The sequence below is a fragment of the Thunnus thynnus genome, chromosome 3, assembly GCF_963924715.1.
Source record: "Thunnus thynnus chromosome 3, fThuThy2.1, whole genome shotgun sequence".
Lineage (NCBI taxonomy): Eukaryota > Metazoa > Chordata > Actinopteri > Scombriformes > Scombridae > Thunnus > Thunnus thynnus.
In genome coordinates this window covers 36689065-36713029 of record NC_089519.1, presented here as the reverse complement: position 1 = coordinate 36713029, position 23965 = coordinate 36689065, and the positions used below count along the sequence as shown (strand labels likewise).

The following is a 23965-nucleotide window of genomic DNA, read 5'->3' as shown; positions in this document are numbered from 1 at the left end:
TTTTTAAATGTTTGGTCCAGTTCCAGGCTGTGATCCAGTTCCGTAGTTTTCATTCAGACCTTCACAATCCAGTTCCACATTTTCCGTCCTTCTTTTCCCTGAGGTCATTCAATGTGGAGGACAGGAAGAAGTCGGTTCAGATGTTGCACAATGCTCAGATATTAGAGTATCTGTGTTTTTAATCCTCAGCTGACTTGCTGACCTGCTCTGTAAAGCAGCACCATGAGCAGCAGAGTGTGCGGGAGAGTCCTGCAGAGGCTGCAGACAGCCGGATCCCCTCCTGCAGCCTCCTCAGGCAGCTGGAGCTGCAGACTGCAGGCAGGGCCGAGGTGTGAGCCATGCAGAGGGCTGTCAGTGGCAAGCAGAGGAACCATGAATGTGTTCGACAGGACGATGAAGAGGAGGCAGAAGAACTGGGCGGCAGCTCTGCAGGAAAGCCACCAGTTTGACTACCTGAGAGACGAGGTGAGTTCAGACTGTCAGCCAATAATCCTGCAAGAGAACAACCTCTTTTTAAACTATTGTATTCATTCTGTTTTGAATATTTGTCATGTAACATACAAAACATCATCAAAACAGTTGAAAATATAAACATAACAGTATGAAACACATAAAATATCACTTTCTTCTAAAAAATCTTTGATGTGATTCCTGGATTGAACTTGTGTAACTTACATGATGTCATTAACCTCATGATGTAAGAGTTTGAACCAGGTGTTAATAGTTAAAACTTGATGCAGGAAAACTACTGATCTTCATCAGCAGATGTTGTCACCAGATGTTTTATTTATTCTTATTTTTTTAAGTTTGGTTTCAAAGTTCATACTTGAAAATGAGACGATTATAGTCCTGATTTATTGATTATGACATGATTAAAGTAGGATGAAACCCAACGATACATTTTTATCATAAAGAATTCAAATGCTGAAGTCATTTCCATCTAAAGAATCCTGTAGAACAATTTGTTTAAAGTTCTTTTATAACTGGACAGCACGCATATAGCGCTTTGCTAGTTTTATCAAGTCATGGTTAGTCCTGATTAGTCCTAGACGGTCATGGTCAGTCCTGGACGGTCCTGGTCAGTCCTGGTTGGTCATGGTTAGTCCTGGTTGGTCCTGGTTAGTCCTGATTAGTCCTGGATGGTCATGGTCAGTCCTGGACGGTCCTGGTCAGTCCTGGTTGGTCATGGTTAGTCCTGGTTGGTCCTGGTTAGTCCTGATTAGTCCTGGAAGGTCATGGTCAGTCCTGGTTGGTCATGGTTAGTCCTGGTTGGTCCTGGTTAGTCCTGATTAGTCCTGGTCGGTCCTGGTCAGTCCTGGTTGGTCCTGGTTAGTCCTGATTAGTCCTGGTCGGTCCTGGTCAGTCCTGGTTGGTCCTGGTTGGTCCTGGTCAGTCCTGGTTGGTCCTGGTCAGTCCTGGTTGGTCATGGTTAGTCCTAGTTGGTCTTAGTTAGTCCTGATTAGTCCTGGTCAGTCCTGGTCGGTCCTGGTCAGTCCTGGTTGGTCATGGTTAGTCCTGATTAGTCCTGGATGGTCATGGTCAGTCCTGGACGGTCCTGGTCAGTCCTGGTTGGTCATGGTTAGTCCTGGTTGGTCCTAGTTAGTCCTGATTAGTCCTGGACGGTCATGGTCAGTCCTGGTCAGTCCTGGTTGGTCATGGTTAGTCCTGGTTGGTCCTGGTTAGTTCTGATTAGTCCTGGTCGGTCCTGGTCAGTCCTGGACGGTCATGGTCAGTCCTGGTTGGTCATGGTTAGTCCTGGTTGGTCCTGGTTGGTCCTGGTTAGTCCTGGTTAGTCCTGGTTAGTCCTGGTCAGTCCTGGTCAGTCCTGGACGGTCATGGTCAGTCCTGGTTGGTCATGGTTAGTCCTGGTTGGTCCTGGTTAGTCCTGATTAGTCCTGGTCAGTCCTGGTCGGTCTTGGTCAGTCCTAGTTGGTCATGGTTAGTCCTGGTTGGTCCTGGTTGGTCCTGGTTAGTCCTGGTTAGTCCTGGTTAGTCCTGGTCAGTCCTGGTCAGTCCTGGTCAGTCCTGGTCGGTCATGGCTGGTCCTGGTTAGTCCTGATTAGTCCTGGTCAGTCCTGGTTGGTCATGGTTAGTCCTGGTTGGTCCTGGTTGGTCCTGCTTAGTCCTGATTAGTCCTGGTCAGTCCTGGTCAGTCCTGGTTGGTCATGGTTAGTCCTGGTTGGTCCTGGTTAGTCCTGGTTGGTCCTGGTTAGTTCTGATTAGTCCTGGTTGGTCCTGGTCAGTCCTGGTTGGTCATGGTTAGTCCTAGTTGGTCTTGGTTAGTCCTGATTAGTCCTGGTTGGTCCTGGTCAGTACTGGTTGGTCATGGTTAGTCCTGGTTGGTCCTGGTTAGTCCTCTGAGGCTGAAGAAGACTGACCAGGACCGACCAGGACTACTGGACTGATCTCTGCTCTCAGCTGCAGTTGTGACACTCAGATAGACCCAGGAAGACATATTGTTCTCTTCTTCTTCTTCATCATCATCTGTTGACGTTTTAATCAAAGTTTGATGATTTTTTTTAGTATAAATTGGTGATTTTCAGTTACTGTCAACAAGAGAAGGAACAGAGTCCCCCAAAATATCAAGATCCAAAAGGTAAAAAGCTTTTATGATCAAGGCTGTGTGATTTAAAAACAAGAGCCAGAGGAATCTGTGGAGGAAACAAATGTGTCAGATAAACAAAAACTGGACAAATCAGGAAGACAGAAAACTTGATGGCATAAAGGAAACTGGTTTGCAGGCTTTGGATGGTTTACAGGGAACTTTTCTTTAATTTAATTTATTGATGTTGAGTGATTGTTCAGCAGACGATGACACATGAAAACCAGCAGCTGCTAAACAAATGCTTCTGTAATTAGAAGAATTACAACGTTTCCATAGAAACTACTCACATTAATTAATTAAAGTTTTGATTTTGTGTTGTGTTTATTTGTAGGTGGGCAGTCAGGTGGCCGACCGCGTCTACGACATCGCACGGTGGGTTCACGGCAAGAAAGCTGCTTCCATGTTTGAAGCAAAGTTCCTCGTCTAACGCTGTTTCCTCTTCCTGTCTCCTCAGGACGTTTCCTCTCGCGTTGGACATCGGCGGCGGAAAAAGTCACATCGCAGAGCATTTAAGCAAAGTACAGTCTGAATATCTGAAGATCTTATATGTTGGTTTAGCTGTGAAATAATTATTATAACTCATTTATTGAGTCAAAAACTTGAAATTATTTACATTTAGACACAAATGAATTTGTCTTTTTTTTCTGTTTGTGTTTCAGGAAATTGTGGAGCGTTTGTTCCTGACAGACATCTCAGAGACGACTCTGGTGAGCGTTCATCATAAAAACTATCATACATATAAACATATAAAACTATCATGTGTGTGTGTGTGTATATATATATGTGTGTGTGTGTGTGTATACACACATATATATTATATATATTTAATATATATAATTTACTGTAGAGGAAACTGACTTTTCCGTTATCTATTTATTATTATAGTTTATTTTGCAGTATGGTGTCGTACCCTTTTGGGCTAATTACTTAATGTTTTTATACAATTCATAATATATACTAACATTTTTGATAAGGTGAAATGTGCTGAACAGGACAGTTTACAGTTAAATAATAAACTGTACAATGGTGACACCGTTTCATATCGTATATTTATCAACTTTAATTTTCTTCTCATTTATCTGACATCTTCAGTGATATATCTGCAATAAGCTAATATGAGCCGATATATCGGTTCAGCTCTAGAAGGAAAGTGAAGCGTTATTTGTTTTTCGTGGCTTTTAAGACAGATTTAATTGTAATAATAAATACTGGATGTTACCTTGTGATTTTACTACAGTTATGTTCATATAATGATAATGATTTTATGGCTGTGATCTCCAGAAACAGAGAAGACAGAGTGAGATCCCGACACACTGCGTTCTGGCTGATGAGGAGTTTCTACCTTTTAAAGAAAACACCTTTGACCTGGTGATGAGCAGCTTGAGGTGATTAATAGTCACGTCTCTGTACTTAAACCTTGTTAATGAACAGACAAAATATTAAGAACACTCTACAATTTAATGCACTCCGGTACACCACCACCACAAAAACAGACACATCAGTAGATACTCACAACTAAACCATTTTAATTCATATTTTGAAAGTTTAAAGTCTCTAAACTGAACTCAGCTGCCACAAAATAAAGCGTAAAGAGTCCTGACAGTCGGCTCAGTAACCGTCTGTTTGTCCTAATTTAATGTGGTCATGATTCATCAGTGTTGAAGTACACAGAGGGCTTTAAACTTGTATCTGATTGGTGAACACAAGGTGTTTTTGTAGACACTAAACACTGTGTTTAATGTCTTTTTCTCTTCTCTCAGTCTGCATTGGATTAATGACCTACCTGGAGCTCTGAAACAGGTGAGAAAACACACATATAACAGTTCATGTAAGCGTGAAACTACAATACTTGTTTACACTGAATTGTTTTATGACAAGCAATATATATGTGTATATATATATATATATATATATATATGTCAAACCTATATATAGGTGCTTATTTTCCATATTATTCTGTTATCTCATTTTTTTTTTTTTTCATTATTTTCAATTTGTTTGACCTGTCATGTTATTCTCTGGGTCATGTGATTGTTTCCCGTTGGCTGTTGCTACTATAATATATGTGAGGCTACACTCTGTTTTATTGTCTGTTTTAAAGCCCTGACGCAGACCTACAGTGATCAAAACATGTTGGCGTTTTAATGATTTAGCCACTTCAATAAAGGCTTTTTAATATTTCCTTCCTCGTAGTTACATTTTTATGTATTTATTTCTTTGAAGCACTCTGTTATTCCCCCGTCCAACAGACACATTTCTGATCGTTTGATTATATAAAACAACCAGTCTTCTCTTATGAGGAAATGTTCATTCAGCTGTAAGGAAATGATTCTTTTCTTCAAGTTATAGTGATTTTTGTTCATATCTGTGATTGTTTGCTTTCTGGTGATCGTCCACTAGAGGTTGTAGTTTCCTCAGCTGTTGATTTGTCTCAGCATGAAACATTTTTCACTCTTCAGTCTTTTATTTTCATTTGAGGAGATAACTCGTCCATTTTAGACTCTTCTTGTTGGCTTTTTTCTGTCATTACTACCATTACTCTAACTGAACATCATGTGTTCTTTGCACTTCTATCAATTTATTAGTTGATTGACAGACATTGATCTAACTATTTCATAATTGATTCATTGTTTTAGTCATTTTTCAAGCAAAAATGCCAAATGTTTTTTGGTTCCACCTTCTCAAATGTGACAATTTAAATCTAAGTTTTTCCTCGTCATATGACATCACACTGAGCTCTGAGTAATTCCACTTTTTTTTTTTTAACGTTTCAATGACTAAACAATTTAAGTAATTTTCTAGGGAAAAAAAGCTCAATTCTCTAATTCTAGTTTCTCAAATGTGAATATTTTTTGGTTTCTTTAGTCTCTGACAGTAAACTGAACATCCTTGTGTTGTCGACCGTCGGTCGGGACAAAACAAGACATGTTTAGTTGCATCTTGGGCTTTTTGGGAAACAGTGATCAACATTTTATCAGGGCTCCAACTAACAAGTATTTTCATTTTTTGTCAGTAGTTGTTTGGTCTATAAAATGTAACAAAACAGTGAAAAATGTCGATCACCGTTTCTCAAAAAGTCCAAAATGCAGAGAAGAAGTTTACTGTCATAGAAGACCAAAAGAAACCAGGAAATATTCACATTTGAGAAGCTGAACCAGAAAATTTGGAGATTTTTTCTTTAAAAAAAATTAATTGATTATCAAAATAGTTGGTGATTAACTTTCAGTTGATCAACTAATTGATTAATCAACTTATCATTGCAGCTGTACATTTTATAGAGCCAACAGCTAACCAGATTAATCTATAATGAAAAAATTCATTAGTTGCAGCCCAGTAAGTTATTTTATTTTCATGTTGTCAATCTGTGTATTTTTGTATGTTTTGTAGGTGGAAATGTGTATTATATCTTCAGTCTTTACTGTCAGTTTTTTGTTACTCTATTTTACTATCTATTTTTATTCTTCTACTTTATTTGTTTAGTGTATTTTAGTTATTGTACATCATTTCTACTTTTAATTGTACTCATCTGTTTTTGTCTCTTTTTATCTTATATGTAGTTAAACAGTAAATTAACCCTTTAATAAACCTTGACTGGATGTTGTGGACTTATATTACTTAAATTATTAATTAAACTTTATGTTCATATGAACATTTAAAACCGCAGCATGCTCAGTTTTTACTATTCAATTTTTTTCAATTTTATTTATAGAGCGCCAAATCACAACAAAAGTCATCTCAGGGCACTTTTCACATGGAGCGGGTCTAGACCATATTCTTTATACTATATACATATAACCGCCTCCTCCTCTCAGATCCATCAGGTGCTGAAGCCGGACGGGGTGTTCATCGGGGCGATGGTGGGCGGCGAAACGCTGTACGAGCTGCGATGTTCCCTCCAGCTGGCCGAGACCGAGAGGGAGGGAGGATTCTCCCCGCACGTCTCCCCCTACACCGCCGTCACCGACCTGGGCAACCTGCTGGGCCAGGCCGGCTTCAACCTGCTCACTGTGGTGAGAATCACACCAACACTGTAGTGCAAATTACTTATATTACATTCAATCTCCACCGCTACATAATTTAATCATTTATTACACATCACATTTATTTACTTTCCAGTTTTATATCCCATTTCAAAGCTGTTGTTGCTCCATTCTGTAAATAATTTTTAAAATCAATTTAAATTTACTTTTTTTGCTTATTTCATTATTTATATTATCTTAATGTTGTTCTATTTTTATTCTTCTATGTTGTGTTTGTGGGAGCCAAGACACATTCTGTATATGCTGTATATGATTATGATTCTGAAATGTTGTAGTTCTCTTTTATTTGGATAAAACACACTGGAAGATAAATAAAGACTATAAAGAAAGACAAAGGAAAAGATATTAGAACATAGAGTCCTAGAAACCGGAGGAGTGTGTGTGTGTTTTTGTAGATATTAGACCACATTAATGCACCCTTGTTGATTTTTTTTTTTTTTTTTTAATGTGTTTAATCTGTTTTCAAATTCATCAAATACAAACCCAGCTTTCTCTCTGTCTCTCTCCGTCTGTTCCAGGATACTGATGAAGTTCAGGTTCACTATCCGGGAATCATTGAAGTCATGACCGATTTACAAGGTATAAAATACTCAGTGTCGATGTGTGACTCAGTTTAATTGATCTAAACCATAAAACCAAGTCGTAAAGTATCTGAATTGAAGTCCTCAAACACCTGCAGGGCTTCTGTCCAGCTGGATCTCAAAGCTGTTAATGTTCTGAACCTTTTATTGCCAAGTTTACACTATACGGTGGCCATTTTGGGACATAGGCAATAATAATAATAATAATAATAATAATAATAGCAACAATAATATTAACTGAATTTTTATAGCACCTTTCATACAAAATGCAGCTCAAAGTGCTTTACAGTAAAGAGATAAAAAGCAAAAAACAGACATTAAGAACATTAAACAGGAAACATAAGTAGATTAAAAGGAGGCAAACAAGAAAAAACATCACTTTGCATTAAATAGAGGACATCAATAAAAAGGAAACAGCTAAAATTCTTTAGTAAAGCACATAATCAATCAATGAAATAGAACAAAAATGCCTTAAAATGAAATAAAAAGTCTTAAAGATGGTGGGATATGGTGCACAAGAAATGGTATGATTACCATAGATTAAGAAGATGTATTTAGGTGTCCTTTAAAGATCTGCCTCTCTAATGTCTTTAGGTAAGGCGTTCCATAATTTTGGAGCATAACTGAAGAAAGCTGCATCTCCAGTAGAAGATCTAAGCCGTAGATCTTCTACTGCAGGCTTGCTAAATCTGATGTTTCATTTCATAATGCCTTCGTACACTGTACTCTTTCATCACGGCAACACTCTCGTTGCAAATCAAACAAACACACTTCCTCATTGGTTTCTATGAAAAAATATTCATTTTTCCACGGAGTCTGAAATTTTCTGCACTTGCTTGCAATCTTGCGTCTCTTTGGTTCCACCATTTCTGGTAACCCTGAGCAAATTTTTTTCTTTGGTTGTTCTTCTTTGTGGAGACGCTGCCTTGTTCAAGACAGTAGCTCCAACTAGTGTTCAGACTAAGAAGTACAACACAGTTAAGCACAAATATTATGTGTGGGCCATAGTCCATTATATTTTTAGACTTTGATACAAGCCAATAAAAAATGGATAGCGGGCTGCAGTTTTTTTTGACACCCCTGATCTAAGGGCTTATGAAGGAACATAAAGCAACAGGGAGTCTGTGATGTAAGTGGGCTCTAACCCATTGAGAGCTTTATGAACAAGTAGAAAGACTTTAAAATCGATTCTGGAAGACACAAGGTGCCAGTGTAGTTCAGCCCAAACTGGAGTGATGTGTTCTCTCTTGTTTGTTTTTGTTAATAGTCAAGCAGCAGAGTTCTGAATAAGCTGTAATCTGTCAAAGGACTTTTTAGGAAGACCCGTAAAAAGTGAATTGCAGTAATCCAACCTACTTGAGATAAAAGCATAAATTAGTTTTTCAGCATCTTGCTGAGTTAGGAATGGTCAAACCTTGGCAATATTTCTTTGTTTATATGGGACTTAAAGCTCAAGTCAGAGTCTAAAATAACTCCTAGGCTTGTTACCTCTGGTTTGATTAAAGGTTTCCAAGTCTTTTAAAGAGCTCATCCCTTTTTTCTTTGGGGCCAATTAATTAAGATTTCTGTTTTCTCCTCATTTAATTTTAAAAAAGTTATTACTCATCCATCTATTGATTGCGGACAGACAGGCAGTGAGTGATTTTTAAAGCATCTGGATCGCTCAGTTCAACAGATATGTACAATAGCGTATCATCGGCATAGGTGTGGAAGCTAACATTATGTCCTCTGATGATATCACCTAGGGGGAACATACATATATATATATATATATATATATATATATATATATATATAGTGAGAATAGCAAAGGCAAAGTTATGTCATATTTTTCTGATACATGTCCTCCAAGAATAATAAAAAATTCCTTCCTGTAATGTATGTCTGGAACCAGTTTAAAACCATAGACTGTATAAAAATATGGACGTAGTTACCGTGACGTCACCCGTTGGTTTCGGACGAGCGTTTTTGAAGCTCAAAGTGAGCCGCTCCGGCCGTCGCCATCTTGGCAGTACGTGACGCTGCCTAACTCCCAGCCAATCAGAAATGGGCAAAGAGGCGGGCCGAATGGCTGAAACATGCCACCTAGCGGCTGGCAGACCTGTCACTCAAAGCAGCCATGTCCTTCATTGTGCATAACTTTACGGCTTAATAAAATTTAAACGGACACTGTTAAAAAACACATAGTAGTGATAAGAGACAGGGATACGAGACACTGGAACAATGTCAGTGGTTAACCCTTTTGACACTACCAGATCAAGGATATTGCCCTGCTGATGAGTGGGTTCAGTTATATATTGAGTAAATTCTAGGCTTTCAAACAGTTTCATTAATTCCATAGCCTTGGAGTCAGCAGTGTTATAAATGTGAATGTTGAAGTTATTCTGTCATATTTGGTGATAATAAGAGCAGTCTGCTCGGAGAATCCCGGGAGAAATAGTGATATGTGCCCCGGAGGCCTGTATATTGTAATAATGACTACAGCTGGTTCAGCTTTAAGCGCAAGGGCAAGATATTCAAAGGATGGGAATTTACCCAGGTTGACCTTTGTACAGCTGAACTTTTATGAGTAGATAGTATCAATTCCACCCCCTCTTTTTTCCTGTCTCGATGACTGATAAAAGCTGTAATCTGGTGGACAGGTCTCAGTAAGTGTCGCAGTGTTCATTCATGTCCAGCCAGGTTTCAGTTAGGTGCATAAAATCAAGCTTATAATTGACTATAAGATAATTAATAAAAAATGATGTGTTTGCTAAAGATGTAACATTGAACAGAGCTAGGTTTATAGTACTTGCTGGGTCTAAATCAGATGGTGGCTGACAGGGAATTGATATCAAGTTGAAAAGAGTTGCAGTAGAAATTGAAGGCACTGTGTTTTGTCTTGTCATGAACTGAAGTTTTGGAAAAGGAGGAATTCTGACCTGTTGGTGGCACTAGACGAAAATTTCAGGGGATCACTAAAGTCATTACGATTCATTACAGATAAATGTTTGAACCAAATTAAATTACAAACCATCTAAGTTGTTAAAAAATGTCACTCTGGAACAGCTTGTTTTTTGCTAACTTTAGCCACATTAGTGGCTAATGATTTCTATGTGATAGATAGCTAAAACAAAACTACTATTTAGTTTGCTAGAGATTGCCTCCCCTTTGGTTTACATTGTAAGGTGTGATGTGGCACTACAACTTTCAGGGCTTACAATATCTAAACCGTTGGAGTTATTACAAAGTTTTTAACAACTTTTGTTCAGCACAGTGTCATAAGTCATGTATTCAAGTTTGACACTGATACCATTAACACCTTAGGAGGAGATAGTGTTTCTTGGGGGTCCAAAATTGGCACAAAGTCGTACTTTGATGGGCATATTGCAGACTTCCTGTTGGATTTAGGTCAGGGGTGTCAGCATATGATTTGTAGGTCTTGATGAGACGAATAATTGAGTTTTGGTTCGATCTCTCTATGACATTCCTACGGGCTGTGGCAGCCATATTAGATACATAGGTGGCGCTGTAGAGCACATTTTGGCACTTTGGGGGAGCATTTTTATATTTTATCAAATATTTCACCAGACCTGATGTGCGTTCCAAATTTGGTGAGTTTTTGAGCATGTTTAGGGGATCAAATTAAGGGTTGAAGTGGTGTAATAATAAAGAAAGAAGAAGAGGAAGAAGAAAGAAACAAACACACGAAATACAATAGCCCCTTTGGGGCTCAGGCCCTGATTATACAATTTAAACCAATCTACTACAAACTATAGAGGCCCTACAGTACATCCCGCCTTTATGAAATAAAGTTGAGTCAATAAAGTTTTTGTTGACACTGTGTAAACTGTAAGGTCATTGTTGAGGCTGTAGTAAGTGATGATTGTATGAGAGTAAAACTGGATATGTGCAGTTTTTGGGCCTCTAAACCAAATTTGACAACATTTATTCAACATAATTTGCAAACGTATATGAAGTTTCACTTCCATACTCTGCAGGTATGGGTGAGAGTAACTGTGCTTGGAACCGGAGGTCACTGCTGCACAGAGACACCATATTAGCAGCAGCAGCTATTTATAAAGGTAAGTTTCAAAGAAGAGAAAAACCAGCTGCTAAACTTACCTGTAACAAGGTTTAAACACACGACCCTGGAAGATCTGTGGTTCCACTGAGCTTCTATACACACCACCTTTTATAATCTATTTTATATATATACTGAATATAAAAGATTTATATGTATATTATTACAGGAGTGTATTCCTGCCACCATGACAATAAAATATTTGTTCAGTTGACGAGAAACTTTTCTTGTTTTTTAACAAGATCCTTCTCACACTATAACGATATTTTTCATGTTATTACTGTAGATACCAGATTATTCACTTTTTACAAGAAACTTTTCTTGTAATGACAACACATGACTTTATCTTCTATCTATATCACAAAACTTCAGTATTTCATGGAATTAATTAATCTTATTTAAACAAAATTTTCTCGTCACAACATGTTAAGTTGTTGTTATAGCAAGAACCTTCCTTATAAGCAAATATTTTTTGTCATGGTGGCATCAATACGCTGCTGTATACAGAACTTAAACTTTCATATCTCGTGAGGCCCCTGGTCTTTGGTCGGGGGTCCAGGTCTTAACCCTGGTTAGTCTGTGCATAAAGGCACCATTGGTTAAGTTATTAGAGATGTGACATGAAGACCTGGAGGTAGGAGCAGCCTGGTGTTTTAGCTACTCTTGTCTGTCATGTGACTCTCATATTTGTCTCAGTTGTCTCCCTTAAACACAGTGTCTGACCCATGTTGGGCTGCCCAAGTGCAAAATGGGAATGATTAAGACCTTGTGTACATGAAGAAACATTTTCAAAGAGGAAGAAGTGCAGGGTGACCAAATCAAAATGATGCAAATGCAGAATATTGAGGTATTTTCCTTTTTTTTTTTGTGGAACAGGTCACAACGGTAAAAATATTTAATGAAACAGAATAAAAATGTAGGAACCATGATTTTAGGTGATATAAAGCACTGATGAGTGTTTTAATTGAAATACTGGTTACTGTACAGTTGGCGTAAGTTTAACAATGTGCAACAATAGAAAACATTTGGATAATTTACTTCAGCAGAAAACAAACCTCTCAATAGATTGTAGGTCAATTAAGTAAAAAACAATAATCAGTGCAGAGAGAAAATATTGAAACGTGATGATACAAAGCTGCATATGTAGACTAATAAGTGTTTGGTAAAGAAAGAAGAAAAACATTTGTGATTGTTAATGAACTGTAACAGAAACACAAACACAGCTTCTCTGTAAACCAGGTTTTATTTTTTGTGTTTGGTGTTCAACAAGTCACTGCTTTCTCAGGCCATGTTTTTAAAGCTTTACATTAAAACTACAGACATAGTTTAGTTTACAGATTTTTACAATCACATATTTACAGATTTCTTTAAATCATAATCAATCTATTCAATATTCAAACAAGCAAATTGGCCAAAGTGGACAGAAACTAAACAAACCTCAGACAAGATAAGAAAATCCTTTATACACATTATACACATATTCTATTAATCAACTGTAGAGCTGCAACTAGGAGCTCATGTTGTCTGAATGTTTTGTCTGACCAACAGTCCAAAACCCAAAAATATTCCAGTTACCATCATACACAGCAGAGAGTAGCATCAAAACCTCACATTTAAAAAGATGGAGCCTGAGAATGTTTGTCTGTGAAATATTCACACTTTGTTTTCTGTGGTTTCACTTCAAACTGAAACTTTTGTTTTTTTTGGAAACTTTGTGTCTCATAATAAACCAGAATGTGTTTGTATATTTACTCTCTTCAAAAACAAAGACACATTTATGACATAAAACAGGTGATTACTCTACTCAGTTTGATTGACAGGACAGATGATCAGAGGGGCGGAGTTTTTACCACCATCATTAGGACAGGGACTGAAGAATGGGTAGAGTTTCTCAGTGAAGGAGCAGCCAGTAAAGGAGTAGATAAGAGCTGCAGCATCTACGTCGTAAAAGGAGACCAGACCCTCCTCATAATCCACAAACACCCCCACCTTCTGAGGCCAAGACTTCAGAAAGAGACTGACTGAAGGACCAGCGAGAGCTTTGTATTCATATCCATTTCTCAACCATATAGTCCAGTAACCATCCTGAGGTCTCAGTGTGATTTCTCCTTTCCTGTTGATCGACTCTCTGGCCAGCCCTAATTCCCATTCAGTTTTCCCTTTAACTTGAACCTCAAAGTAAAATCTGCCTGATAAGAAACTCTGCTTTCCTAAAACATTTGCACAGTAAGAAAATCTCTTTGGGTTGTCTGGAAGATTCTTCTCCACATCACCATGATTTACTCGTTTCCCATCATCAGACAGGACGAGTTCGGGATATGCTGTATCAGGATCAAGAGTCACATCCACTGCATACTGCTGGATCCTCTTCAGCTCGGCCTCAAGCAGCTTCTTCATCTCTTTACTGAGCGTCTCCTCCAGCTGAGTCACAGCTCTCTTCACAGTCTTCCAATAAGATGGTGGACAGAGGCTGACCTCTGTCCAGTCCTTGGTGGGTGGAGCAGCTTTCAAGTTTTGGAGGAGGTGGAGGTGGTCTTCAGAGAGTGAGAGTTGCTTCACCTCAGAGCTTCTCTTCTTCAGCTCAGAGATTTCCTGTTCCAGCTCTTTGATGAAGTTTTCAGCCTGTTTCTCTGTCGTTCTTTGCTTCTCTTCAATCGTCTCAATGAGCTCATTCAGGCTTCTGTCAACAGACTTCATCAAAGCAGTGAAGACCTGAACACCTTCTGCTTTCTCTCTGTTTGCATCTTTCTTACTGAGGTCAACTGAGTGTTTGATCTCTTGAATCTTCAGTCGTCTCTTCTGGATCATCTGCTGAATTTCAGCCTCTGTCTTCCCCAGCTCTGCCTTCTTTCCTTCATATCCTTCTTTCAGAGGAACAAACTCATGTGTCTTGTGGTCTAAAGCAGAGCAGAGCACGCAGACACATGTCTGGTCGGTCTTACAGAACAGCTTCAGAGGTTTATCGTGCTTCATACACATCCTGTCTTCCAGGTTCTCCACAGGGTCCATCAGCTGATGTCTTTTCAGACGTGAAGCTGTCAGATGAGGCTCCAGGTGAGTCTCACAGTAGGAGGCCAGACACACCAGACAGGATTTCAGGGCCTTCAGTTTGGTTCCAGTACAGACGTCACAGGGAACTTCTCCTGGTTTGGCAGCTTGTTGCTCTGAGCTGCTGCTGCTGGCTTCCTGTTGAGCTTCCTGTCTGAACTGAGAAACAACCTCATAGATGAAAGTGTTGACGTGAAGCTCAGGTCTTGTGTAGAAAACCTTTTTACACATCGGACACAGGTACTGGTCATTACTGTTCCAGTGTTCATTGATGCAGTTTCTGCAGAAGTTGTGTCCACATGGTGTGGTGACTGGATCAGTGAACACATCCAGACAGATGCAGCACAGAAACTGATCTTCAGATAGCAGACAGCTGGCAGCAGACATATCTACACACTGAGTGAAAACAAAAGACACATTTTTTTTTCATTATTTGTTAAAAAACAAATAAAGATAATTATTGTTGTATTAAGTATAACGTGATATTAGGTGAAGTAATTTTGAATTATATTTTCTGTTATTGATCGGGATGGGAACACGTGAACGGAGTCGTGAGCAACCGTGATCATTTAAGTCGTGCTGGCAGCTCAAACAGTTATCCACAAGGCTGCATGGTGAGTTTAAAGTTGTTGTTTACTTTGATGACGTGTTTTATGTGTGCTGGTTTACACAAACACAGTAAGAGACTGTCATCTGCAGCTCTTTATCTAACAGCTCATTGTGGCTGTTTCTGCTTGTACTATTCTTCCATACAATCTTTAAAATGAACCACTGACAACATAACACAGAATATGTCCAGATCTTGTTGTGTAGACCAACTGTTATTGAAGAATAGCACTGCTAACAAAGCTCTGCTAACTTGGTGACAAACACATTTTATTACCTGCAGCTGCTTCACAATAAAAGCTGCTGCTTGTTGGTAGAAAGCTTTTAATGTGAAACAGCTACAGGAAATAGAATGCAGTGTGTCTGTAGGAAGTGATCAGTAAATAGTAATAAGACCAGGAAGGTTGGAGTGAAGCTGAACTCCAAACCACAGAGATTCAGTTACAAGTTACAAAAGTCCTGAGAACTGACACAGAGAGACTGTTTAAAAAACAATTAAAGTTGTTTCACTGAATCTGTGTAAAAACATCTTTAGTTATATCGTCACTAATTTCACAAGTGTCAGTATGAAATGAAAAGAGTGGAACTTCCTGTCTGCTGTGTTAAAGCTGGTTGTTGAAACATTAAATATGATCAGTTGTACTCACCAGTGTTTGGCAGAGACTCTGCTGTGTTGTTGAGAAAGACTTGATGAACTCAGTTTAATTTTTATTTGGACAGAAGTGGAGAGACTCGACTGCAGCTCTGCTGTCGCTCTGACAAACTTATAGTTTTATTTCAGGAGAGTGACGTTGCAGCTCTCTTATCTTTCCAGTGTTGCTCCTCCTCTTACTGCAGCTCTGATTGGGAGTTGTTTTCCTCCATCTTACTTACAGGATTATTGTGAAATATCATGGAGCAAAGGTGAGACTGTAAATAACAGGCAGCCAGTTTTTATTGCTGAAGTTTTTATGTAACTATTAACATCTTTATCTGTGTTCCTTGAATCGAGTTCAACAAATGTCATCTGGTCAACGTTGATGTTAAATCAACAGTTATTTCAAAAACACATTTTTTAACTTCTACAAACGGTTTCCAGTTTACTTCACAAAAAGAGGTGAAAGACTTTTGACAACAACCAGGCGATCATTTTATTTTATTTCATACAGTTACGATTTCTTTATTTTGCTTCATGTTCTACCTTATTTGTTCCTTTGCTGTAAAGCCGATTAGTTCAGACTGTTTTGTGGTGAACCACCACAGTCCTGACAGGGATAAATGTAGAATCTATCATCTCTGTACTGAGTGATGCTTCACACTGCCTTTGAGAGTTTGGGAGTTGTAGTGTGAACCCTGTTAGCCACAGAGCTAACGTCATGTCAGCAGCTCTGCTGTCAATCTGAGGTTTGGAACATTTAATGAATTAAAAAGTGTTTGTTAGCAGGAGTTGGATGGTTTGAATCCTCAACCTGTTTTAGTAAATCTTGATGACTGTAATGATCTTCCCTGTTTAAGAAACTTTTATTGCAGTAACAGAAACCTTTTATTAGATAAGAATTTTTTTTTTTTTTCAGTTTGCGTAAAGAATGCTACTGCCACCTTGCTTGACGTTTTATTCAAACACTTAGAGAGCAGTAAAACTCATGCAAAGCTGTTTTTTGTTGATTTTTCATCAGCTTTTAACACCATTCAGCCCCACCTGTTGGTGAATAGACTATAGATATAGTCAGTCTCCTCCATGATGATAAACCAAGTCATGGCACTGCAGTAGCTGCCACACACACTCTCTGTCTTCTCCAGCCACCTCACCGGCACATCTTCACATCTTCACCACCTGCACTCATATATGGATTGTGTAAATTAGAGGAACACCTTCATGCTGGATTTTGGAATAAATATAAATGAATGCAGTGTTTATTGTATTTTAGATATTGAGTGTGTGGTCTCATCAGTCGTGTCTGTGTCCATATACAGTAGATACTTAATAAATATCAAGTGATGAGCTTTGGTGTCCCCATGCCTCCACTCTTCCATACACTGAAAGTGTGCAGCAATGCGCTTCTTGGCATCTATATCCATGTCTGAACACTTTGTTTAATTTGGGTTTCGTTTGTTGCACCGACTGCATTACCAGCTGCTGCAGCCATCATCAGCCTCTCAAACTTACTGCTGCCGTTATCCACAGAAACAACATTTACGTCAATATTCATGAGGTCTTTTGCTTTGAACATTTCTGGGTAATTGTGGGAGTGTAGGAGGTGGGACATGAGGTTTGTCCTTGTGCGCACATTTTCAAGTTGATTGTGATTTATAAAGGGAAAAATGCTTGCTTTCGTACATGTGCACAGTTTTATAAATCTCAGTAATTATCACTTCCTCCCTCTTAGCCACAAGCTGCAGTCCTTTACACACAGACAAAGCTTCACAACAATGTGGAACAGTGTGGGATTATGTAGAAGGTGCGGAAAGTGTTGACTGATTGTGAAAGTAACCTATTTTGCAAAAATGAACATGTTATTTTACATATTTCCAAAATGTTGAACAGTTCATTCAACTACTGCAGACTAAACAGAGTGAAGTGCTTTCCATGTAATGTTTTGCTCAGTATAAAAGTGTCTGGTTGTTACATTATTGATCTTTCCCAGGTGCCATCGTGGCCCCTGATTTCACTGGGTAACACTGTTAAACCACAGAAGAAGAACTTTCCTGTTACTGTCAGGACTTGATTACACGTTTTGCAGGAGTTTGGTGTTATTGTTTGGTTAAACTATGTCTCTGTTTGATTGAAACTGTTTCAGAGATGTATGGTAACGAGGACGGCTCCATCCCTGCCACCTTTGAGATCCTCTACATGATTGGCTGGAAGCCTCATGACTCACAGGTGAGACAGATGTTCTGTTGCAGCAAACTGAGAGTTGTGTGTTCAACAAAGTCCTTAGTTATTTTGTTTTTGTCTCCAACTTTGGTTCCAAGCAATAATTGTCTTAGTGCTTTTGCACTGCATTTCCCAGAGTTCACTTGTCTTTTTAACAGTCTGGGTAGGATTAATGTGTTGTTCCTTGAATATTCTATTGAAGCCATTCAGTTTCTGTTGATATTTTTATAGTTATGCTAAATACCCAGATCTTATCTTTCTGTTTATTCCAAATAATTCAGAAACAGGAAAGAGCTATCAAGTCAGTGTTTATCCATCAGATTCAGGAGCAGAGGTGACATTTTTGTATTTTTATGTGTAACTGTTGTGAATTAATCCTTTAAGATGTGTTATGTTTTCTTCATTAGGCCAAACCAGCAAAGCGAGGCTCAGCCAACGTGTCATTTGGGGATTTGTCAAAGATCAGCCAGCCAACCAACACAGACAAGTCATAGAACCTTCTGAGCCACTGAACAGCTGACATAATGAAGATTGTAAATACTATATTTTATTTAAACCCCACTGTTTTGTAGCCAGATTAAGTATAGATGTGTTGTAATAATTCTCTGGAAATAAAGTTGAGCAAAGAAGGCGGTGTGTGGGATTATTGCATTTCCTTTGACAGGAAGTTCAGTTTTAGATATGTAGAGCAACTGGTGTGCTGATTTGAAAATAAGACTTGACTCATTTACCCACATGGCAGATAGATAGATAGATAGATAGATAGATAGATAGATAGATAGATTATATTGAGCTTGCAGACTGCAAAAAACAACAAAAACAATCTCACCTCTTGAGGAGTTGAATTTTTTTGCACTGCAGCCTCAATCAGAAGAGTATCACGGCTGGTCAAAGGTCAAACATCTGAAGAATACAGTTGGACAGTGCTGCCAAGCCAGTGGACTCAGAAACAGACAAATCCATGTCTTGATAGTGATGGTTGTAATCATGTTTTATTGATTTTAAAGATAATTAATGATTATCAAAGATAATCATTAATTATCTTTGATAATCATTAATTATTGCTGATAGCCAAACTTGTAGCCAAGGTCCAACAAAATGGTGCCCCGTGTGAGGCAGAGTATTGTTGGCAATTATTAATAATTGTGCAATATTAATTTCAGCATAATTTTGGCCAGTAGAAATGTCATATTTCCACATGGTTTTCCATTGTTTGAGCTTTTGACTGCCGCTGTTTTAATGATGTCATTTCGTGTCTTCTTCTGTAATGGTTTAATGGCACTGACTGTTTATCTTGATAAATTAACTCCTAATATTGACCTTAGATGGAAACAAATATTAATTAATTAATTTTTCTTTTGCAGATTTTCTGGAAATTTGGTCAAAATTTGCTCTGTAAATTTGGATGAAACCCCGGTTGATCTTGTATGGTAGCTTTACCCCAAACCATCTGTTTCAAAACCAACAAGTGCAAAACAAATGCTGCAATGGTCCCTAACCCTAACATACATGTCTCTTACGGTGGGAGAAACCGGAGCACCTGGCAGAAATCCACGCAAACACAGTAGGAACATGCAAACTCCACACAGGAAAGACCTGGGACGGCCGGGGTTTGAACCGAGCAGGACCTTCATGCTGTGAGGCAACAGTGCATGCCTCTGAGCCACCGTGCTGCCATTTTTGCAGTTCAGTTTCTTATTGCATTGAAATCACTTTCACTGTCAAACAAATTGAGCAAAGGAGCACAACTGCAGTATCTTACAGGTTTTGCCCTAAATTACCTGACAAGTGTTCTCACACTCATTTTTCAAGTTCATCTCGGAAGTGACGAAAATGGATTTTACCTGGTCTTCATATGGATTTGGCAGGCTGAAATGTTATTTAGGCACTGGCAGAAGATTATATAAATTAATAAATAAAATGCCCTCTAAGTTGCCCCACAAATTCTTTTTTTTTTTCATTTCAATTCAATTTTATTTATATAGCGCTAAATCATAACAAAAGTTATCTCAGGGCACTTTTCATATGGAGCAGGTCTAGACCGTACGCTTTAATTTACAGAGACCCATCAAATCATAGAAAAATTCTGTAATGACTATCTAATTATGGGTAAATCAGGATGAAATGCCCTATAGAGGACATCCATATGTGACAATCTGGAATGAAGTACACTCATGGTGCCCTTTCAGTGGAAGAAATGTGATAGTGCCCTGTTAAGAACCCCCAAAGACAAGATAATATGATGTTCCATTTAAACAAAGAGGATGTAATGCAGTGCCCTACGATGCTGTTGTAATGGAGTAAGCTGGAGGTTCTGTATGGGTGCCCTTCTAGTGAACAAAAAAAATGGAAAAAAAGGATTAAGTGCAATTTAGGGTTCCCTTAAGTCTGACATACTGAAATGCAGAATTGGGTGCCCTTTCAGTGAAAAAATGTGCCCTATAGGGTGCACTGCATGGGGGATAAACATTGTGAAGTGGGGGTGCCCTTCATATTTTTTCACCCCTGCCCCTGAGACAGCCTGAGTCTGCCACTGTGCAGCAGGGTAGACTAATTGTTTATGTCAAGCTGCTTCCGTACAGTGTAACTGTGTTGTAATATATTAACCTATTTCTCACCGTGAATATTTTTGCCACTGAAAATGTCAGAGCAGAAACTCCTAATTGATTCTGTGCACAGAAGTTTGGACATGTCACATTCTGAAAGCATAGAGGTTAATAGTTTGTGTGCTCACATCTTGAATGCAGTTGCTGCTTCTGTTCTGTGGTTTAAGTTGTTGTATCTTGTTATGAGTGTGTAGGTCAGGTAGAATACACTCTATGGAAGGTTATAGTCAGGCCTGTCATGCATAGCATTGACCAGTCTTGCTTGGAGAGGTAGGTTATATAACCGAGTGCCCCTCCGTATTATTGCCATATTGTTCTTAAATTATCTAAGAGGAATTTTATCATCCATATTACCAACACCATATCGATAAGGCCAGTCATGTGTGCTTGTAGTAAGTCTTGTAGTAAGTGTTGAATGTATTATAGGTTACAGCCCCCTCACCCACAGAGTGAACAGTAATATGTAGTCATGATGAGGAATAATATGCTTTGTCAATATTTCGGGGGCACTTTGTGTGATTCCATGTTTTCAAGATCTACATTGTCGTCAGTATAGTATATAGTATAGTTTTTGCAACAATCCTCTATGTAGAAGTCCTAGGTGTGAATATGAGATCTCACTTACAGCCAATAACACGTTTAAATTCCGCCTACCACATTTATTAGTCACAAGTTCCTCTAAGATCAAAACAGTGCGTGTCTGTCATCCTGTTTTACATAACGAGGTTATGGTTGCTGAGATGTTTCTTTACCTCTACTTTCTCCTTGCTGGATGCCTCTGTCACAGCTCTCCTGGTAAGAAAATCCTAGTTTGTCAGCCTTTTATTGACATCATATTTATAGAGCTTTGGTTTTTGCTTTAAGCCAAGATTCATTTATTTACCTTTTATTTATCTAGTCAGGTACAAAAATCTTTTTATCATAAACACAGTTTTCTGATTATTTCTTTTTTTTAAGATATGTTTTTGGACATTTTTGTCTTATTTGACAGTTGATAGTAGTGACGCAGATAGAAAACAAGGGGAAGAGAGACAGGTATGACTTGCAATGAAGGTCCCAGGCTGAATCAAACAAGTAATGTTGTGGTTATGTGGAATGAGCTGTAACCATTCGGCTACCAAAGAGCTCTAGTTTCCTGATTATTTCCATAAATATACAAAAAGACAAACAAAAATAGTTTGTGAGTAACAAAAGAGATTGATGTAGAAGTCTTTTTAAACCCATAACGTCTACAGTTGCTCAAATATTGACGGTAACTTTTATGAGCAGAGTCTATGGAGGACTTGATTAATACTGTAAATAAAAGTTTTATATGAAAATTAGGAGTCACAAGCCAATTATGTAAAGTCTTCAATATGAGTTATATGTTATGGAGAAAAAACTAATTAACTAAATAAGTTATTGGAATCTACTTTTTTACCTTTCATTGTTTTGCAGTTACACTATACAGGATATAACTTGGTCGATACTTTTTGGGAGTGTGTTATTGTTCATGAGTTTTGGGTTGGTTTGTGTTGTGACAAAAGCTGAATTAATCCTGATCTGGCACTTCGTATAAGTTTGTAACAACATAATAAGTGGGCGTCTATGTCTGTCGCTGCTGCCAAAGAGTTAATGTTCTGTAAATGGAGAGATAGTGTTTCTCCATCCATTAAACACTAGACTAATGCACTGTTTAAAATGACTAACCGTGAAGGGGTCTTTTACACTAATATATAGGCTCTCTGAACTCTGGAAGTTATGATATAATACTATAGTCACCCTTCTTAGCAACCTTGCCTGAAGACTGGGGATACCAAGTCAAATTGTCTAATGCAGACAATATAACAAGACATGTTAATGTTTGATTTGTTGTCTGCACTAGATATGAGTCATTATATTAATGACAAATCTACAAAAATTCTAAGGACTAATTCTTTCAGTTGAATTCAAATGCAACACAAGTTACATTTTTATGCTCATTTGTGCCTCCACTGCTTCACAGGGGTGACATGCTAACAGGAAGTTGCTCAGATTTGGTGTTGTGCTAATGTTACTGCATGACAGTTGTGTTTTACAAAGTTAGAAAACAGCCCTACCTTCATCCTGCCATCTGTGATATTCTGAGTTGGAGTCTAACCTAGCCTAAGTTAGCATGAAGATGGAAAGCAGGGGGACACAGCTAGCTTGGCACTCTACAGAGTTCAAAAATACACCTACCAACACCTTTAAATCTCACTGATTAATACATCAGTACACAAACAGAATTGTGAAAACAATATGTGTTTTTTGGGACAGTTATGTGCTATTCCTCAACAACTGTTGATCCATTCTTTTCAGAACTTTTGAACAGCTTACTAGTTTTAGCCCCATCTTCCATTAGCCAAATGGCTAATAGGGCATTTTAAGAATGCTCCGAAAGCAAACTAACTCAAACAGCCTTATTATATGTGGAGAGAGAGAGAGAGATAGATCAAATATTTAATTTAATTAATCCAATGTCTGAATAATTTTGAATATGTGATTGGAAGCAAAGGGAAACAGCTAGCTGGGCTCTCTCCAAAGTTCAAAAATAAATCTGTATTTTTTTGTGGCCAACTTGTGTAACTGTTTAATGTAGAACAACAACAATTCTCAACAAGCAAATTTCCTCAATTTTGGGTCAGCAAAGAGAACAACGATAGCGTGGTACTGATGGGGCAATGTTAGAAATACTAGGCAACTTAATTCAAACAAGATTCTACTTACTACAGCTCTCCGCTTTGGATAGAGATATACTTTCTCCAACAAAGCGACAGTAGGTTTCCTGGCTGTTCAAACATAAATCCCCGTAAGCTCTCTTTGTCTTTTTTGCTGGCATCTATGTGGGGTTTTTTGCATTCATTGAATGACAGCGTTGCATTTTTCTGACTGTTTTTGTCTCGGCGGATGATAAATGACTTGGGCTTCAGTTGGTGGTTGCCCTCTTTAGCTCTTCATCCCATATGTAACTGCACATCAAACCAGACTTTGTCGACAAGACCCTCAAGTGTGTTTGGATTCAGTGTCTGAGAGTGCTTGATTTTCTGAAAGTCTGCCTCCATTAACGCTTGGTGGTGGGATGTTTTGTCACGTTCTTCTCGAAGTTTTTTCACTACTCCAATGAAAACGTTGTTGCTAGTGATAAACTCAGGTTCTTTCAACAGACACCAGGATTGGCTGAATGGTGGATCATTTATGCACCGGTTAAGTCCAGCACGTAGGTCAACATAACTGCTGAAACCATGGAGGTTACCTTTCCCGTTTTTCACAGGGGCATAAAACTGACAGGGAGCCTGGTTTAGCTCCATTTTGGTGATTGATTTAAAATCAATAGCCAGATCTTTCTCAGCACACAAGGTCTGAAAACAGCAAAAGGACCACATCATTATTGTTTCTTGACCTTTCCAGCTCTTAAATGTCTCTCTCATTTATTTCAGTGTCTCCTTTCTTTTTTATCTTCCTCCTCCATGCTGTCCATCTCTTTCCACCAGTCATCCAGGCTTAGCCCACCCAGTAAATCAAAATTAACAACAGAATCTGACATTTTGAAACAATTTGTTTA

General features: G+C 38.4%; 2 protein-coding genes across 2 annotated transcripts; one reads left to right on the top strand and one right to left on the bottom strand.

The window, feature by feature from the left end:
• Positions 1-87: 87 nt before the first annotated feature.
• ndufaf5 (NADH:ubiquinone oxidoreductase complex assembly factor 5) lies at positions 88-18426 on the top strand. Its single transcript, XM_067585672.1, has 11 exons — positions 88-465; positions 2937-2977; positions 3060-3123; positions 3265-3312; positions 3887-3990; positions 4366-4405; positions 6418-6615; positions 7164-7224; positions 11207-11290; positions 17721-17803; positions 18205-18426. The coding sequence occupies exons 1-11, from the start codon at positions 223-225 to the stop codon at positions 18289-18291; spliced, it is 1053 nt and encodes a 350-aa protein (XP_067441773.1). The 5' UTR covers positions 88-222; the 3' UTR covers positions 18292-18426.
• Positions 12514-14733, bottom strand: LOC137180343 (E3 ubiquitin-protein ligase TRIM21-like). The gene has a single exon (XM_067585671.1). The coding sequence runs from the start codon at positions 14722-14724 to the stop codon at positions 13090-13092; it is 1635 nt and encodes a 544-aa protein (XP_067441772.1). The 5' UTR covers positions 14725-14733; the 3' UTR covers positions 12514-13089.
• Positions 18427-23965: the final 5539 nt, after the last annotated feature.

Bases quoted from the DNA above. Each gene is read 5' to 3' on its own strand.
- LOC137180343 (XM_067585671.1), bottom strand. From the start codon at position 14,724: ATGTCTGCTGCCAGCTGTCTGCTATCTGAAGATCAGTTTCTGTGCTGC.
- ndufaf5 (XM_067585672.1), top strand. From the start codon at position 223: ATGAGCAGCAGAGTGTGCGGGAGAGTCCTGCAGAGGCTGCAGACAGCC. The intron at 3,991-4,365 runs GTGATTAATAGT...CTCTTCTCTCAG, and splicing joins CTGGTGATGAGCAGCTTGAG to TCTGCATTGGATTAATGACC. The intron at 7,225-11,206 runs GTATAAAATACT...CATACTCTGCAG, and splicing joins AGTCATGACCGATTTACAAG to GTATGGGTGAGAGTAACTGT.